A 19915-nucleotide genomic window follows, 5' to 3' on the forward strand; every position below is an offset into this window, starting at 1 on the left:
CCCGAGCTCTACTGCAAGTTGGTGGGGGGCCCCACCGCCCCAGGCAGCGGCCACACCATCCAGGTAAGGTCCCGGGAGACCGCGGGGGGCGGGCTCCCTCCCCGCGCGGGGCAGCCACCCTGAGGCGAAGGGGTCGGACCCTTTCCCTAGCACTCTCTTGGGGAACTCCTGCGGGGCTCCGCGGCCCCCGGAGTAATCTTGGGGAGCACTGCCCTCGGGGACAAGCCGCTCGAGGCCGGGATGGGTGAAGCACGCGAGGTGAAGGGCTGAGGTTCCGTTGGGGCGAGCCCAGGAGAAAGTCCGAAGCTGCACTCCTGGGATGGACTGAACGGCGGTACTGTCCTGCTGCATCCGTCACCCAGGGAGCGCCCGGCCGGGCCTTGAGTCCCCGAGGGCCTCACCGACGCCCCTCCGTCCAGGCCCTTCATCTCCCTGAGCTTATGAAGAGAAGTTAATAGCAGTTAGATCCCCTGGTATATTTAAAGAGAGAAACCTTTGAGTTATATCAGTATTACCACTCCGGAGTCACCAGAAAGACGCAGCTCACTCACAACCTGAAGTGTTGCCACCATCCAGTCACTGGGGCGAGGGGACCAGGTAGAGACAAGGGTGCTGAGTGCATCGGGCTCCTACTGGAAACACCTGTGTGGATGCCGGTGTCACTGGTACTTCATCAGCGTCTGGAGGTGTGCCAGGTCCTTACACATGAGCCTCACACTACTCTGAGCACTGATCAGATGAAAGATTAACAAATACGGCTACATCACAGAGGACGCTTGGGTTTGAACCCAGTCCTGACTCTGAATCCTCTTTACCAACCAAGCTGGTCACTGCCTCCCTCCCTCTCCTGAAGTATTGCTGAGTAAAGTATTGCCGGAAGAGGGAGTAATTTCGGAGTTTGGGCTCCAAAAGGAAAAGATTATCATTAGGAGGCTAGGTCTGTTTTAGAAAGTTTTTTGACAAGTTGTTGAACATGCAGTATATTCTTATGAAATAGATGCTAATTTATTTATAAATGATATGCATGTATGACATTAATTTGTGTGTACTATAAATATAAAAATAAAAATGCTTTTAATTTTCTTTAGTAACAGCTCCAAATAGTTTTGCTTTCTCTAAATGTTTTATTTGTGATTGTGTATAACTAGTTATAAATAAACAAGTATTAATCACATATAATTATTTTTGACAAGTGTAGTTTAGCAGCATGATATAGCCGTTCAAAGTTGGTTTTACATTCATACTTGAATTTTGTGGTTGTGGTCACTGAGAAAATACCTCAAAAATACGTAAATTCAAATGAAAACTACATTGACTCCTGAGTTCCAGAGCCAGCTGCATAATTTTCAGAGTGTATTGCAAAATGAAATTGTGGAGCTGCTTGTTCAAAAATTATGCATATCAGTTCAGTTCAGTTGCTCAGTCATGTCCAACTCTTTGTGACCCCACGGGCCGCAGCAAGCCAGGCCTCCCTGTCCATCATCAACTCCCAGAGTTCACCCAAACCCATGTCCATTGAGTCGGTGGTACCACCCAACCATCTCATCCTCTGTCATCCCCTTCTCCTCCGGCCTTCAATCTTTCCCAGCATCAGGGTCTTTTCCAGTGAGTCAGCTCTTCGCATCAGGTGGCCAGAGTATTGGAGTTTCAGCTTCAACATCAGTCCTTCCAATGAACACTCAGGACTGATCTCCTTTAGGATAGACTGGATGGATCTCCTTGCAGTCCAAGGGACCCTCAAGAGTCTTCTCCAGGACCACAGTTCAAAAGCATCAGTTCTTCAGCACTCAGCTTTCTTTATAGTCCAACTCTCACATCCATGCATGACTACTGGAAAAACCATAGCCTTGACTAGATGGACCTTTGTTGGCAAAGTAATGTCTCTGCTTTTTAATATACTGTCTAGATTGGTCATAACTTTCCTTCCAAGGAGTAAGCGTCTTTTAATTTCATGGCTGAAATCACCATCTGCAGTGATTTTGGAGCCCCCCAAAATAAGTTTCCACTGTTTGCCTATCTGTTTGCCATGAAGTGATGGGACCAGATGCCATGATCTTCGTTTTCTGAATGTTGAGCTTTAAGCCAACTTTTTCACTCTCCTCTTTCACTTTCATTAAGAAACTCTTTAGTTCTTCTTCACTTTCTGCCAAGGGTGGTGTCATCTGCATATCTGAGGTTATTGATATTCTCCCAGCAACCTTGATTCCAGCTTGTGCTTCATCCAGCCCAGCATTTCTCATGATGTACTCTGCATAGAAGTTAAACAAGCAGGGTAACAATATACAGCCTTGACGTACTCCTTTCCCTATTTGGGACCAGTCTGTTGTTCCATGTCCAGTTCTAACTGTTGCTTTCTGACCTGTGTACAGGTTTCTCAAGAGGCAGGTCAGGTGGTCTGGTATTCCCATCTCCTTCAGAATTTTCCACAGTTTATTGTGATCCACATAGTCAAAGGCTTTGGCGTAATCAATAAAGTAGAAATAGATGTTTTTCTGGAATTATCTTGCTTTTTTGATGATCCAGCAGATGTTGGCAATTTGATCTCTGGTTCCTCTGCCTTTTCTAAAACCAGCTTGAACATCTGGAAGTTCACAGTTCACGTACTGTTGAAGAAGCCTGGCTTGGAAAATTTTGAGCATTACTTTATTAGCGGGTGAGATGAGTGCAGTTGTGCATTCTTTGAGCACAACTTTTGAGCATTCTTTGGCACTGCCTTTCTTCGGGATTGGAATGAAAACTGACCTTTTCCAGTCCTGTGGCCACTGCTGAGTTTTCCAAATTTGCTGGCATATTGAGTGTAGCATTTTCACAGCATCGTCTTTCAGGATTTGAAATAGCTCGACTGGAATTCCATCACCTCTACTAGCTTTGTTCGTAGTGATGCTTCCTAAGGCCCACTTGACTTCACATTCCAGGATGTCTGGCTCTAGGTGAGTGATCACAGCATCGTGATTATCTGGGTCATGAAGATCTTTTTTTGTACAGTTCTTCTGTGTATTCTTGCCACCTCTTCTTAATATCTTCTGCTTCTGTTAGGTCCATACCATTTCTGTCCTTTATTGAGCCCATATTTGCTTGAAATGTTCCCTTGGTATCACTACTTTTCTTGAAGAGATGTCTAGTCTTTCCCATTCTATTATTTTCCTCTATTTCTTTGCACTGATCGCTGAGGAAGGCTTTCTTATCTCTCCTTGCTATTCTTTGGAACTTTGCATTCAAATGAGTATATCTTTCCTTTTCTCCTTTGCTTTTCACTTCTCTTCTTTTCACAGCTATTTGTAAGGCCTCCCCAGACAGCCATTTTGCTTTTTTGCATTTTTCTTTTCAAGATGCAGTGATAGAGTGTTAAACTAAGTGAGCAGCCTTTCTAAAAACCGGACCCTGTGAGAGTTTCCTGAACCGTGGTACTTGTACTTCTGCTCCATCCTCCAATTATTCTAGTTTTTTTTTTTTTTTTTTAATGTAGAAACTTGGCCAGTATATGTTCATTTTTAAAGTGGAATTCAGTACTTCCTGGTAGGAAGGTGTTGTGTTTTAACGTTATAAACAATGGATTCAAAGTTCATTCTTCTCTTGCAAAATATTGAAATATGTTAGAAAATTCTGTTTCTGTGTTTTTAAAATGTACAAATGTAAGAGCTTTTAGAGTAACACAGTTCCAGCTTTTCAGCAACAAAAGACGACACATTTCCAAACACCTATTTTTCAAAATTCTTTCCAAGGCATGCATTTCTTTAGAACAGTATTTACTTTTTCACGTATTTTAAAAACAACACACTTTCTTTGATGGAACAAAGTACCTTTGTTGTTTTGTAAATATTTATCAAGTAGTTCAGCGGTAAAGAATATGCCTATATTGCAGGAGACTTAGGAGACACCAGTTCGATCCCTGGGTTGGGAAGATCCCTTGGAGAAGGGCATGGCACCCGCTCCAGTATCCTTGCCTGGAGAATCCCGTGGACAGAGAAGCCTGGTGGGCTACAGGCCACGGGGTCACAAAGAGTCAGATACAACGCAAGTGACTGAGCACGCACGTATTCCTGGCAGTCACTGGTCATCCCAGCGAGAGTCTGTCAATTTGGAACTTTTGTGGGGAAAAAAACTGTAACTCAGCTTTAAATTTAAGAGGTGTTTTAAGTACTTTTCCATGAGAAAACCAGTGAACCTGTGTAGCCAAAAGAATTTCATGATCACTCTCCTTTTCAGTACAATGTTGTAACTCTTCTGCTGCTTAGAAGAATAGAATCCACCTGTCCACTTAATTGAGTGCACATAAGCTTCACGTGTCCTCAGCAGGTAATAGCCTGGTGGGTCAGAGCCCTCCTCTTCCCTTGAACAGACACTCGGAACTCTTGTGGCTAGTTGACTTGTGGACTGAGTGAAGGCCTGTAGGCAATGTGTTGCTGTTGTTCAGTCAGCCAGTTGTGTCTGCCTCTTTGTGACCCCATGGACTGCAGCATGCCAGGCCTCCCTGTCCCTCAGCATCTCCCAGAATTTGCCCAAGTTCAGAGTTCATTGCGGCATCAGTGATGCCATAATATACAGAGGCAATCTGTATATTAGGAAAATTGAATTTCTTCATTTTAAGTAAACCAGACAGTTTGAGTATTCGCTTCTTGCACCCCACTGGATTGCCTGGGACACCCAGCTTTGGAGAGAACTGTTCTAATTGTCGGAGAAGGCAATGGCACCCCACTCCAGTACTCTTGCCTGGAAAATCCCATGGATGGAGGAGCCTGGGAGGCTGCGGTCCATGGGGTCTCGAAGAGTTGGACACGACTGAGCGACTTCACTTTCACTTTTCACTTTCATGCATTGGAGAAGGAAATGGCAGCCCAGTCCAGTGTTCTTGCCTGGAGAATCCCAGGGACAGGGGAGCCTGGTGGGCTGCTGTCTATGGGGTTGCACAGAGTCGGACACGACTGAAGTGACTTAGTAGTAGTAGTAGTAGTTCTAATTGTGGGAAGAGTAAACGTAAGGAGGAGGGAAGGTATCCAGGAAATTTTCAGCTGATTCTTTGTCCCCAATTTTGCCTAGAAACGGGCCAACTCTCATCCTCCTCAGCTCGTATTTTTATTAAGTGTCGTACGTTGCCACTACTGTTTTGAGAAGTACATAAAAGTCATGTTTCTTGTTCTGATTGAGTTTCCATAATAGATGCTTAAACCTGAGTCTACAGGCCTAGATAGAGTAGGCAGTGGCTTCCTGAGGTCACTCAGCTGACTGCATTTCCAGGCCAAGGTGTAGCCTGAAGGAGGAGAACTCTGTCTGGTGTCAGGCTTAAATCTCTAAAAATAAGGGTGAGCAAAAGTGCTTTCTGCTTTTACAGTTGAGGCTTGAGCAGGTGCACTGATGACTACTGTGAGAGGAGCTGACGTGATTAGGAGAGAAACATGTTGGAGACAGAAGGAGAAGGCCAATTCCAGAAGCTGGACTCTTAGACACTTGTTCTGGCTCAGTGTTAGTAGCAGCTGGTGCAGACCTTCCTTTCAGAAAAGTGAGGTGTGGTGGGAGACGGGTAGGGGAAGGGGAGAGAGATTAAGACTAATCATTTGGCTGTATCTGAGTGATGGTCATCTTTTTAAAAAAAATATTTATATCTTTATTTGACTGCGTTGGGTATTAGCTATGGCATGCAGGATCTTTTGTTGTGGCATGTGGAATTGAGTTCTCTGACCGGGGATTGAACCGGGACCTCCTGTGTTGGGAGTGTGGAGCCTTAGTTATTAGACCACCAGGGAAGTTCCAGTTTTAGTCATCTTAAATCTGCTGATATACAGCTCGAGCTGGGAGACAGAGAAAAGTTAGTAAAAATAGTTCTATTTTTTTGAAGTCTCTAAAAATAAAATTTGGGGGCCAGCTAGAGTTTAGAATTTCAGGTCAAAAGGATTTTGCAAAAAAGTAAAAAATGGATAAAAGTCACATCTTAGGGAAAAAAAATAAAACCAACAACAACCCGGGTTTATGGGGCTGATTCTATAATAATAGTAACGTGGGTACTTGAACAGTAGCATGTGTCAATAGGCAGGGCATTTAAAAAGTCTGTAGTTTGTTTGTTGTGTGAAAAATGTTTGCAATGGTTTTTCTGTACTTAAGTTCATTAAACAAGATTTTATATACTTGTTACTGCTCAGACATTAAGTTTTGGTGTTTGAGAGCTCTGTGATTCAGGGATCCTGTCTTGTCCTGTTCCCCATGGTTTCTCCAGTGCTTAGGACGAAGCCTGGAACAGAACAGATGCTCTGAAACTATTGAATGAAAGGATGGCAGAGTGAAGATACAGTTGATGTTAATATAAATGTTACTACTAGGGTTCCTGGCCTCCTTAATCAATAGAAATTGATCAGAGTCCAGACAGGAAATTCAGGCAAGGCTTTATTGGGGCCCCTGCTGCAGCAGCTGGGGAGTGAGAACCAACAGGTTCCTTTGCTCACTCCGTGGGGGAGGTCGGCGGGCAAGCTTGTTACTTATTTGTGTGGAGGGCAGGAGACACCCTGGGCTGGACCCCTGGGTCAGGAAGATCCCCTGGAGGAGGAAATGGCAACCTTCTCCACTATTCTTGCCTGGAAAAACTCCCATGGACAGAGGAGCCTGGCGGGCTACAGTCCATGGGATCACAGAGTCAGACAGAACTGAGCGACTGAACACGCAAGGGTGCGTCCAGAGTTCGAGTCAGGTCGGAGGGGTGGTTTAGGTGGTCGCCCACCACTTAGGTGGTCGTGTGTGCCTCCAGGGCAGGAGTTGGGGGAATGAACTGTACCTTGCTTTTGCTCCAAGGTCTTCAGCAGTGGCTGTTGGGTTTTTTGGTCTTTTTGTATCTCTTATCCAGGATTTGCCCTAACTGAGCATGCATGAAGTTATTTTTAGTCCAATATAGTATCTTTGTATTTTGTCACTCAGGGAGAGGTGTGTCCAGGTGCAAGCATTGCAGATTTGCAGCAAATGGTCCGCACGTGCACGTCCCAGCCTGACCCTAAAGAGCAGATAAGAAAATATACAAATTAATTCTATTCTGATGAAAAGTAACTACAATCGAAATATGTCACAGTTTGTGCTTTAATTTCAAAAAAAAATTTATTTGGCCGCACCAGGTCATAGTTGCAGCATATGGGATCTAGTTCCTTGACCAGGGATTGAACCTGGGCTCCCTACATTGGGAATGCATAGTTCTAACTGCCGGACCATCAGGGAAGTCCCTGTGCTTTAATTTTAAATGTTTACTTACCCAAGGAATGTAAAGACATTATTACTGGCAGCCGTCAGTATCTCTGGGTTTCGAATCCACAGATTGAACCAACTGTGGGTTGAAAATACTCGGGAGAAAAAAAATTTAGAAAGTTCTCCAGAGCAAAACTTTAATTTGCCCTATGCTGGCAACTATTTGCATAGTATTTACATTGCATTAATATTAGGTGTTATTTGGAAGTGATTTAAAGTACTTGGGAGAATGTGCATACATTATATGCAAATATATACCGTTTTATATCAGGGACTTGAACATCTGCAGATTTAGGTATCTGTGGGGTTCCTGGAACCAGTCCTTCATGGATACCAAGGGAGGACTGAGTTTACTGACCTCTGATAGAGATGACGATAAAATGAAAGTGGAAGGCTGTGTTGAAAATATAACCTTGTATCTGGTTTAGCTTGACATGAGCACTATGCTCACAATGAATGAACTGCATGTATTTGCCAAATATATGATCTTTTAAAATTTTTTATTTATTTTTATTTGAAGGATATTTGCTTTACAGTATTGTGTTGGTTTCTACCAAACATCAACATGAATCAGCCATAGGTTTACATAGGTCTAGGTTGTTACAGCAGAGAAGGCAATGGCACCCCACTCCAATACTCTTGCCTGGAAAATCCCATGGACAGAGGAGCCTGGTGGGCCGCAGTCCGTGGGTCGCTAAGAGTCGGACACGACTGAGTGACTTCACTTTCACTTTTCACTAGCAGCAGCAGCAGGTTGTTACAGAGACCCAGTTTGAGTTCCCTGAATCACACAGCGAATTTACTTTGGCTATATATTTTACGTATGATAATGTATGTTTCCATGTTACTTTCTCCATGTTACATCCCATGATCTTTTTTTAAAAAAAATTTCTGGCCACACTGCACAGTTTTTGAGATCTTAGTTCCCCCTCCAGGTATTGAACCTATGACCCCTGCAGTGGAAGCTCAGAGTGACCACTGGCACGGGTGCGTCCTAAGTCACTTCAGTCATATCTTTAGGATTCCTTGGACTATAGCCCACCAGGCTCCTCTGTCCATGGGATTTTCCAGGCAAGAACACTGGAGTGGGTTGCCATTTCCTCCTCCAGATCTTCCCAACCCAGGGTTTGATCCCGAGTCTCTTAGGTCTCCTGTATTGGCAGGCAGCTTCTTTCCACTAGCGCTACCTGGGAAGCAAGCCCCAGTTACCACTGGACCACCAGGGAATTCCCAGCAAACATGTCATCCTGATTTTGTACATTGACAGTTCAACATATCTTTTACGTGTTCTTTCAATGCACTTAGATTTAACCTGAATGGTAATGATACAGAAGTTTACATACCTGAGTTATGGCTAAGTATGAGCATGATGCTATTGTGTGAGCAACACAGTTCCGGTTTGTGTGTGTAACTTGGACTTACAGTCATAAACAGGAAAGCTTCACTAAGGCTCTGTTTATAGACCTATTGTGAGAGGGAGCCTTTTGTTAAGTTCAGCAAGGTCCCTTTCCTTTGTGAAACTGATGTGAAAATTTGGGGACATCTAAGACATTTACTGAGTCCACTGATATGTTTGTAACAGGTACTGCTGCTACTGCTGCTGCTGCTAAGTCGCTTCAGTTGTGTCCGACTCTGTGCGACCCCATAGATGGAAGCCCACCAGGCTCCCCCGACTCTGGGATTCTCCAGGCAAGAGTACTGGAGTAGGGTGCCATTGCCTTCTCCATGTAACAGTTACTAATAGAGTTATTTCAAAACTTCAGACCAATGATTATGGTCAGCACTTGAATGACAAATGATCTTTTTTAAAAAAGGATTTTTCTAATAGTTGTTGTGTGTTTGTGGACAGTAGCCAAAGTTTAGCAGGGAAAGTTTACCTACAAGTCATTTGAAGGAAGCCTAAGTGTTTTCCTTCAGAGATCCAAATTCACTCACTAGCAAACAAGTGTGCAAATGTGTCTTCTCAGCAATTTAAATTTGTTACTCAAAACATCACAGATTATTGGGGCTTGTGGACCTTCAGGGTGAAGTTAGAACTGGAATTGTCCAGTCCTTGAATTACAAGATTTCACTTCATGCTCTTCTGTGGCATTGAGAGTGTGGATCATTTAATCTGAGAAAATCATAGCGAAAGGAGAGGACAAACGGTTATTAATTTCAGCCCCTTACTTATAAGAACACTGTACCTAAACCATTACAGAAAGATAGCTGTGTGTTTTACATCTTTATTGTACACATGAATGTGAAAGCTACCCATCTTGTTTGCATCTTTTCTTAAAAGTAGATTGGAGCATGTAAGTCATTTTTAACAGCTTTAGTGAGGCATAATTTAAATACCATAACATACATCCATTTAAAATGTGAATTCAATAATTTTCAGTAAGTTTTTAGAGTTGTGCAACTATCACTGGAGTCTAGTTTTAGAACATACATATATTTTAAAAAGTCGAATAGAATATGCCACTTTCTGATTTTAATTGGTAAGTCTAATCTGTTCACATTCAAAGGACATTTCTGAATGAAGACAGTTCTGCCATTTTGCTATTTGTTTTCTATATGTCATGTAATTTTTAATTCCTCAGTTTCTCCATTACTGCTTTCTTTTGTGTTTAATTTTTCAAATGTACCATTTTGATTTGCTCTTCATCTCTTGTTCTGTAAGTTTGTGTTTTGATCGCACCACATGCCATGTGGGATCTTAGTTCCCCAACCAGGGATCAAACCCACACCATTGCAGTGGAGGCTGGAGTCTTAACTGCTGGACTGCCAAGGAAGTCCCCTGTAAATTTTTAAAAGTTATTTTCTTAGTGCTTACTCTGAGGATTACAGTTAACATCCTAAATCTATAACAGTCCAGTTTGAAATGATACCAGCTTAGTTTTCAACAGCATCTAAAACTCTGCTCCTGTACAGGTCTGTCCTCCACTTTCATCGTGTTGTTGTCACAAATGACATCTTTGCACATTGTTGCCCCTCAAGATAGAAATATAATCATTGTTCTATTCATTTGTCTTTTAAATCCCATAGGAAAAAAAGAGTTACAAACCAAAATTGCAATAATGCTGGCTTTTGTATTTACCTACGCAAATGGTACTTGTGTTCTGTATTTCTTTGTATGGCTTTGTGTTACTGTCTAATGTCCTTTATTTCAACTCAAAGGACTCCTTTTAACATTTCTTGTAGGGCAGGTCTATTTACTAGCAGCAAACACCTTCAGCTTTTATTTGGGGATGTCTTAATTTCTCCCTCATTTTTGAAGACTAATTTTATAGAATTCTTGACTGACAATTTTATTTTCTTTTAGCACTGTATAATCTCACTGTGATCTGGCTTCCATGGTTTCCAACGAAAAATAAGTTGTTCATCTTATTGAGGATCCGTTTTGTGGGATGAATTGCTTCTCTCTTGCTGTTTTCAAAATTTCTGTCTTTGACAGTTTGATTATACTGTGTCTTGGTGTGGATCTTTCTGTAGATGATTGGCCTTTATGTGGCCCGTTTTTCTTTCTTTCTTTCTTTCTTTTTTAGACACTTATTTATTTATTTGGCTGCATCAGGTCTTAGTTGTGGTGTGAGGGCTTAATCGGCCTGAAGCATGTGGAATCCTCCTGGACCAGGGATCGAACCTGCGTCACCTACGTTGCAAGGTTTCCCCACCCCTGGGCCATCAGGGAAGTACCATAGCCCAATTTTTTTGAAAGACCAGGGAAGCTCCTGAGAGGGAAAATAAAATATCACTTCACTGTACATATTAGCAAACTACTCTCACTTAGAGATGAAGAACTGTGACTCTACAATCTTGTAGACCTGAGTTTGAATTCTTACTCTTGCAGCTCTCTGACCTTGGAAAATTGTAAAATCTCAGTTTTCTCATCTATAAGACTAATAATAATGTATCTCACAGGTTTACTGGAGGATAAAAGCGCTTATTATGTTTCCTGGCACATAGTCAGTGCTCAGTAAATATGTTTTTCCATAGAGTGAAAAAATTATTAGATAAAACTTCTGAAGTGGTAAGCTACAAAAATGATTTGTCACAATAGTCATTTAAAATTTTTGAGTGAAAAGTTCTTTTAATAATGGAATGTACAGCGCATTATACACTGAACACATTTGGCATGCTGAATAATCCATAGGCATAAAGACTTTTAAAGCCTTCTACAGAATAACCATGTTAAATTGTTTTGGTAATGAATTGATACTTTTGAACTGTGGTCTTGAAGACTCTTGAGAGTCCCTTGGACTGCAAGGTGATCCAACCAGTCCATCCTAAAGGAAATCAATCCTGAATATTCATTGGAAGGACTGATGCTGAAGCTGAAACTCCAATACTTTGGCCACCTGCTGCAAAGAACTGACTCATTTGAAAAGACCCTGATGCTGGGAAAGATTGAGGGTAGAAGGAAAAGGGAACGACAGAGGATGAGATGGTTGGATGGAATCACCGACTCAATGGACATGAGTTTGAGTAGGCTCTGGGAGTTGGTGGTGAACAGGGAAGCCTGGCGTGCTGCAGTCCATGGGGTCACAGAGTCAGACATGACTGAGTGAACTGAAATGAATGGAACTGAATGTGTTAATAACTGTTCAGATATTATTTATTTATGCAGGTTTTTAAAATTTTTAATAATTTTATTTATGCATTTATTTTTGACTGTGCTGGGTCTTCATTGCTGCAGGGACTTTCCTCTAGTTGCGGCAAGCTGGGTCTACTTTCTCGTTGCAGTGCTCAGGCTTCTCACGGCAGTGGCTTCTCGTTGCAGAGCACAGGTTCTAGGGCATGCGGGCTTCTGTAGCTGCGGCACATGGGCTCAGTAGTTGTGGCTCTTGGGCTCTAGAGCACAGATTCCATAGTTGTGGCACATAGGCTTAGTTGCTCTGTGGCACGTGGGGTCTTCCCAGATCAGGGATCAAATCTGTGTCTCCTGCATTGGCAAGTGGATTCTTTACCACTGAACCACCAGGGAAGCCCAGGACTTTACTTTTTATATGCTTTCTGGTACCATGAGATGTTCTAGGGTCACTGTTAATTTTCTTTGCCCCAGTGTTGAAACTAACTAGAGAGCTAACCAGAGAGCTTTGTTTTTTTTAATTAATAAGATATTTAGAAACCAAGATCTGGATATGAGGCGTGCTCATTGTTACTGGTGTGTCACTGCTTCTAGACCCTTTCAGTGGACAGAGCTAGGAGTTACATATATATCTGTTAATTCCTATATAGACACACATCATATATACACACTTTTTTTTTTATCAGCTGAAGTAACATTTTGGGGGAGGTATTAATTTTTTAAGGTGAGTTTTGGTAGCACGAACTGAACTGAGGGCTTCTCTGGTGGCTTAGGTGGCAAAGAATCTGCCTGCAATGCAGGAGACCCAGGTTCAATGCCTGGGTTGGGAAGATCCCCTGGAGAAGGAAATGGCAACCCACTCCAGTATTCTTGACTGGAGAATTCCATGGACAGAGAAGCCTGGTGGGCTGCCATCCATGGGGTCGCAAAGAGTTGGACACGACTGAGTGGCGAACACTTGGTAGCACTAATACATTCTTCTAGACCATAAATATGCAGGTCAGGAAGCAACAGTTAGAACTGGACATGGAACAACAGACTGGTTCCAAATAGGAAAAGGAGTACGTCAAGGCTGTATATTGTCACCCTGCTTATTTAACTTATATGCAGAATACATCATGAGAAATGCTGGGCTGGAAGAAGCACAAGCTGGAATCAAGATTGCTGGGAGAAATATATCAATAACCTCAGATATGCAGAGGATACCACCCTTATGGCAGAAAGTGAAGAGGAACTAAAAAGCCTCTTGATGAAAGTGAAAGTGGAGAGTGAAAAAGTTGGCTTAAAGCTCAGCATTCAGAAAACGAAGATCATGGCATCTGGTCCCATCACTTCATGGGAAATAGATGGGGAAACAGTGGAAATAGTGTCAGACTTTTTTTTTTTTGAGCTCCAAAGTCACTGCAGATGGTGATTGCAGCCATGAAATTAAAAGATGCTTACTCCTTGGAAGAAAAGTTATGACCAACCTAGATAGCATATTCAAAAGCAGAGACATTACTTTGCCAACAAAGGTCCGTCTAGTCAAGGCTATGTTTTTTCCAGTGGTCATGTATGGATATGAGAGTTGGACTGTGAAGAAGGCTGAGCGCCGAAGAACTGATGCTTTTGAACTGTGGCATTGGAGAAGACTCTTGAGAGTCCCTTGGACTGCAAGGAGATCCAACCAGTCCATTTTAAAGGAGATCAGCCCTGGGTGTTCTTTGGAAGGGATGATGCCAAAGCTGAAACTCCAGTACTTTGGCCACCTCATGTGAAGAGTTGACTCATTGGAAAAGACTCTGATGCTGGGAGGGATTGGGGGCAGGAGGAGAAGGGGACGACAGAGGATGAGATGGCTGGATGGCATCACTGACTCGATGGACGTGAGTCTGAGTGAACTCTGGGAGTTGGTGATGGACAGGGAGGCCTGGTGTGCTGCGATTCATGGGGTTGCAAAGAGTCGAACACAACTCAGCGACTGAACTGAACTGAGACCATAAATTTATTTCCCGTTGTGATTTGAGCTTTTGTGAAACCTATGTTAACTTTTGCTCAACATTCTGGAACAATTTGACTAGTGAGGAAAAAATTGATTAAATGGTACCTCTGACCTATTGACTAAGTGGTTTTAGTCAGTAGAACTACCTGGTTTCTGCTGTATGCATAAGCTCCTGGCCAACAGGGCTGAAAATCCAGCCTGGGCAAGGCTGTATCTGTTGAGAGTCAGGGAGCCTTTTTCTGCTTCTCAAAAAAGAGTTGTTTGCATGAGCTAGCAGATCCTTGATTAGATCCCTCCTGCCAACAGGGTATAACATGCCCTGGGAGCTAACTCATTGGGTCCCGTGTGTCCTGCCAGTTTCTCAAATGTCATAAGCGTATTGTATTCTCTCAGTGGTTTTCCTGTCCTGGGCTTAGTTGCTCAGTTGTGTCCGACCCTTTGTGACCCCATGGACTATATAGCCTGCCAGGCTCCTCTGTCCATGAGGATTCTCCAGGAAGAATACTGGAGTGGGTAGTCTATTCCTTCTCCAGAGGAACTTCCCTACCCAGGGATTGAACCAGGGTCTCCTGCATTGCTGGCGGATTCTTTACCAGCTGAGCTACCAGGGAATCCCCGCCTCCCATTCCTAGATGCTTAGAAAATACATGTGGAAGTAAGAAATGAATATTAGCTTGATAGCAGTATGGGTTTTAGTTAGATTTTCAATACATATCTTAACCGTGGGGTATGGAAGTAATTCTCCATTACTTTCATGTTGCACTGTATACTGTGTACAGGAGTAATGCCAAATAAGGTGGGGCGGGCAGAATGGTGAGCAAGGAGAACAGTCTGGCCTCTCTCCTGTGCCTCCCTCCCCACCCGCTATCCCATTCCTCCAGGTCATCTCGGAGCACCAGACTGGGCTCCCCATGCTACGCAACAACGTCTCACCGGCCATCCATCCTGCTTCTCTCTTTCGTGCAGAGTATTAATTTAACACTTACCCACACCTGGCCCTGTTCTAAAGCACCTTTCACAAACTGACTTCTTAATCCTCACAACAATTTATGAAGGAGGGACTCTTGGCATGCTCATTGTCTCAGTGAGGACACTGAAGCGCACAGGAGTTAAGTGATTTGTTCAAAGTCACGCAGCTAGTAGGTAGTAAAGCCAGGTACTCTGGCTGCAGAGTTCATGCTCTTCATTTCTTTTTTTTAAAAATTAAAAAAAATTTTTTACAATGTTGTGTTGGTTTCTGCTGTCCAACAGTGCGAATCAGCCTTGATCATTGCCTCCCTTCTGCGTCTCCCTCCCCAGCCCCCATCCCATTCCTCCAGGTCATCACGGAGCAGCAGACTGGGCTCCCCAGGCTACTCGACAGCTTCTCACCAGCCAGCCATCTTAGCACCTGACAGTGTATTTGTGTTCTTGCCGCTTTCTCTGTTGGCCCCTTTCTTTCCCGCCCCCACTGTGTCCATGGGTCCGTTCTCTACATCTGCGTCTCCATTCCTTCCCTGCAAATAGGTTCTTCAATACCATTTTCTAGTTTCCATCTATATATGTTAATATACTCTGTTGGCTTTTCTCTTTCTGACTTACTTCACTCTGTATAACAAGCCCTAGGTTCCTCCACCTCACAGAGTTCATGTTCTAACCTGCCATGCTGTGCTCACACTACTGAGCCAACTGTTCTTCCCTCAGAGTTCCAGCCAAGCTCTGTGCCACCTCGTTCAAACTCCATTCATCACCTTGAAGCCATTGATTGTCATGTCTGGATCTTTATGAAATCATGAGCTTCCTGAGGGTGGGGCCACATTTTCCTGCTATTTGTTTTCCCTGCGGCAGCTTATCATGGACACTTCATAGACGCTTTTTGGAGAAGTGTTCAAAGGGTAGCCCCATCATAGAATTAGCCTGCTGGAGCAACACCTTGATGGAAGTGCTGTTTGACCAAAGCAAACAAACAAACAAAACCCTGACTTTCAACAACCTGCCTTTGGAGGACAGGTATGGCCCCGGTGTGTTGAATTTCTAAGTAGGGGTGCCTAATGCAGTGGCTGAGACTGATGGCTAGGACTGGGCCACCGGCAGCTGGAAAGGGCAAAGGAAGATTCTTCCGCTACAGGCTTCAGAAGGAACAGGCTTTGCCGATGCCTTGATTTCAGACTTTCAGCCTCCAGAGCCATGAGATGACAACTTTCTGTTGTTCTAAGCCAGGGTGAGGTACTGTCTTATGACAGCTCGTGTTAGTCCTTTTGGGCTGCTATAACAACAAAAAAATAGATCGGATAGCTTCTAAAAACCAGAAATTTATTCCTCACAGTTCTGGAGGCTGAGATCCAAGGTCAAGTGTGGGCAGATTCAGTGTTTCGTGAGGACCCACGTTTGCTCCTGGCTGTTTCATCGCTGTCCTCACCAGGTGGGAGGGATGAAGGATTTCCTCGGGGCCTCTTCTTCAAGGGCACTAATCCCACTTGTGTACTTGAAGCCTTCATCCTGCTACCATCTTCCAGTGGGTTATGTCTTAACATATGAATGGGGGTGGGGCGGCGGGGCACAAATGCTCAATCCCAGGCAGTAACGTCAGCTTTCAACCAGATAGCCAGCCTCTCAGTCAGTCAGCAGTGTTTGTTGACCAGTGTGTGAGTTATCTGTGTGTTGGAGGGTGGAGGATGCAGGTATTGCGTAGGGCTCTCAGGTGGTTCTAGGGTCTCTGCTTTTGAGACTTTGCAATCTGATAACTCAAAATTAGTCCCTAAACAGAATAAGGAGAGCTCTCAGTTGAACAAATATTTAGGGATCACCCACGTGGAGAGTAATCCTTAAATATGAAGAACATTTCAGCAGGGCATAAAGTGAGGATTGCTTAACACAGGTGGGGTGGTGGAAGTTTGGGGGCCCTGGATCCCTTATCACACGGAGTCAGTGCTCTGGAGGAGTCCTTCACTAGTCAGGGTCTGGAGGCAGCGACAGGAAAAGGATGAGGTGAGGCTGTGAAATGACAGGCCCAGTTCACTGTGTCCTGGGATTGGCTCTGCAGAGACTAAATATGACCGAAGGTTTGTGTGCATGAAAGGCGTTGGTGGCAAAGATTTTACACAAGGAATTTAGGTGACTGATAAAATTTTAAAAGAGTGAACAAAAGAGTTGAGGGCATTGGGACAATGAGAAAATAAAGCAGTAAAGAGTATAATTATTTCATAAGGACATTAATATCTGAAGTGGAATCAAGAGGGAAACGCTTGGTTGGCGGACTGAATCAGGTCAACGTCAGACTCCTGAAGACACTAACTGGCGCTTAGCAGCTCAGTAGTTGGTGGCTGGATGAACAAATTATCAGCGCGGAGCTTCTTTCATAAATCTAGCCTTTGGGATAAAGCCCCAAAGAGGAAGTGCTTTGGGTTTGGGGCGTTATGTGGACAAGCTTAAGTGTGGCCTGGCCTACCTCAGAAACCTGGGTTTGTTTGTAAGCAGGCCACTTACCTGTAACCACAGGTACCAAGTGATCCTTTATTGCCAGTGAAATGCCAGCACTATATATAGGGAACAAGAGAATAGAGGGAGAAGGAGAAGGGAGAGGATTTTATGGAAACTGCTAAAGAGATGGGTTTTACTTGTGCTCTGTTGGTGGGAATGTAAATTGGTGCAGCCATTGTGGGAAATAGTATGCTGCTGCTGCTGCTGCTAAGTCGCTTCAGTCGTGTCCGACTCTGTGCGACCCCATAGACGGCAGCCCACCAGGCTCCCCCGTCCCTGGGATTCTCCAGGCAAGAACACTGGAGTGGGTTGCCATTTCGTCCTCCAATGCATGAAAGTGAAAAATGAAAGTGAAGTCGCTCAGTGGTGTCCGACTCTTAGCGACCCCATGGACTGCAGCCTACCAGGCCCCTCTGTCCATGGGATTTTCCAGGCAAGAGTACTGGAGTGGGGTGCCATCTCCTTCTCCGGGGAAATAGTATGGATGTCTCTCAAAAAATTAAGCATAGAGCTACCATGCATGCTTGCATTCTGTCACTTGAGTCGTGTCCGACTCTTTGTGACCCCATGGACTGTAGTCCGCTAGGCTCCCCTGTCTGTGGGATTCTCCAGGCAAGAATACTGGAGTGGGTTGTCATTCCCTTCTCCAGGTGTTCTTCCCAACCTGAGAGTCAAACTTCTGTTTCTTCTGTCTCCTGCATTGGCAGGCAGGTTCTTTACCAATGAGCCACATGGGGGAAGCCCTAGAACTACCATATGACTCAGCAATTCCACTCCTGGGTATATATCTTAAAAGCCCAAAAGCACTAGTTTGGAAAGATATCTGCACCCCAATGTTTATAACAACATTATTTACAATTGCCAAGATATGGAAACGACCTAAGTGTTGATCAATAGATGAATGGAGAAACACCCCAGTGATTCTAGTGGTGGTGTGATCACTATGGACAGCACCTCATTGAATCCTTGTGATCACTGCATAAGGTTGGTAGTGTTAGCCCATTTAAACAAAGAGAAAATGAAACCCAAGGGGACTGAATAGTTTGATTAACATTTTGAAGCTGTGGCTGGTGAAGGCAGAATTTGGACCTCCATCATTCTACATCAAAATGCACCTATTTCAAACAAATTGAAAGAGAAGCATAATCTCTCGAATTTGTCCTGAGTGGACATAGTTTTTGAGTAGTTGGTGTACATTCGGCAGATATTTGCCTTAAAAAAAAATACATACCTGGAACCAACCTAGAACCCTTTTTTTTTTTTTCTTCTTCTCTCGAGTCCCTTCCTCCAGGAACCCAGCACATTGGCAGGCAAAGCTCCCCCTCCCAGTGGGGTGAAATCTGTGGGTGGGGGGGCAGCAGAGCTGGGTGCTGTCCTGTGCTCTGTGATTGCCCTTCACCCCACTCTGTGAAGATGTTTAGGTGCTCAGGAAATTGACAAGACACTTGTCTTACTTGTAGGTAACCTGTCCATATGCTTTGTGCCTCTCAAAAAGGAGAATGTTCTGAACAAGGTTTGGTGAGGGAACAACCCCACGTTTGAAAGGGGTGCATTCCAGAATGTTCTCCACATCAGGACTCCAGCTGGCTGGGGTCTGGTCACTTGAAACCGTGCCTTGAAGGCACGTAACTTCAGGAGCCTCGGAAGGGCGTTCATGGCAGCGGGAACGTGGTGATCGTGTACCGGGGCCATTGATGGATGCCTGTGGTTAGATCTTGCTTTGTTTTTTGTGCCACCTGAGGGTGGGCAGTTGAGACTGTCAGACGGGGTGTTCTCCTCAGCTGGGGCTCTTCCCACACAGCTGCTTGTGGGCAGGTGTTTGGAAAATCACATAATTGTGATTCCAGCTTGGCCTCACACTCCATCCAAATCCAAGATGGGGCTCTCTGATGCAGCTTCTGGGGCCGTCAGGCCAGGATGGATGGCGTTCTGAGCCAGATTCACACACGGGTCCTGGTTCCTGCAGGTCCTAGCTGTATGGTTTGAGCCCCTTCACCTCTGTGAGCCTTCACTTCTGTGTCTTTAAGCATTTTTTTTTAAAATTATTTTTTAATTGGAGGAATATTGCTTCACAAAGTTGTGTTAGTTTCTGCTGTACAACAGTGCGAATCAGCCATAATTGTACATGTCCCCTCTCTCTTGAGCCTCCCTCACCTCTCCCCACCCCACCCCTCTGGGTCGTCACAGTACTGGGCTGAGCTCCCTGTGTTATACAGCAGGTTGCCACTAGTTATCTGTTTTACACACGATAGTGTATGTATGTCAATGACACTTTCTCCATTCATCCCACCTTCTCCTTCCCCCATTGTGTCCACAAATTCGTGCTCTACATCTGCGTCTCTACTTAAAAAACTAGGAATAAATTTACCATATGACCCAGAAGTCCCACTACTGGGCATATACCCTGGGTCCTTAAGTTCTGAAGAGTTTGATGGAAACCTGAGAGTGTGGTGAAGATTTAGCAGGAGAAAGCGTGGCGTGTCTCTCCTGGCACCCACACCTCTCCCGGCCCAGTGCTCCCTTTATCAGAGCACCTGCTGGTGACATCTTGTGTTTGAGTTACTTCTCGTCTCTCCCACTGAATTTCTTCTAGAGCAGGGCCCACCTCTTGTTTGTTCCTTTGTTTTTACCCTAGTATCCAACACAGTGCTCCACACATTGGAAGTGATCTGGAAAAGTTGAATGAA

General features: G+C 44.2%; 1 protein-coding gene across 1 annotated transcript in view; it reads left to right on the plus strand.

Annotated features, from left to right (window-relative positions):
* Positions 1 to 19915, plus strand: part of LOC104980339 (laminin subunit alpha-3-like) — a 148476-nt gene that overhangs the window by 1328 nt on the left and 127233 nt on the right. Inside the window, exon 3 of the mRNA XM_010828989.1 lies at positions 6 to 63. Coding sequence (XP_010827291.1) covers positions 6 to 63 — 58 coding nt within the window. The remainder of the gene's footprint in view (positions 1 to 5; positions 64 to 19915) is intronic.

Source organism: Bison bison, unplaced genomic scaffold (assembly GCF_000754665.1).
Source record: "Bison bison bison isolate TAMUID 2011002044 unplaced genomic scaffold, Bison_UMD1.0 scf7180017864498, whole genome shotgun sequence".
In the NCBI taxonomy this organism is placed as follows: Eukaryota; Metazoa; Chordata; class Mammalia; order Artiodactyla; family Bovidae; genus Bison; species Bison bison.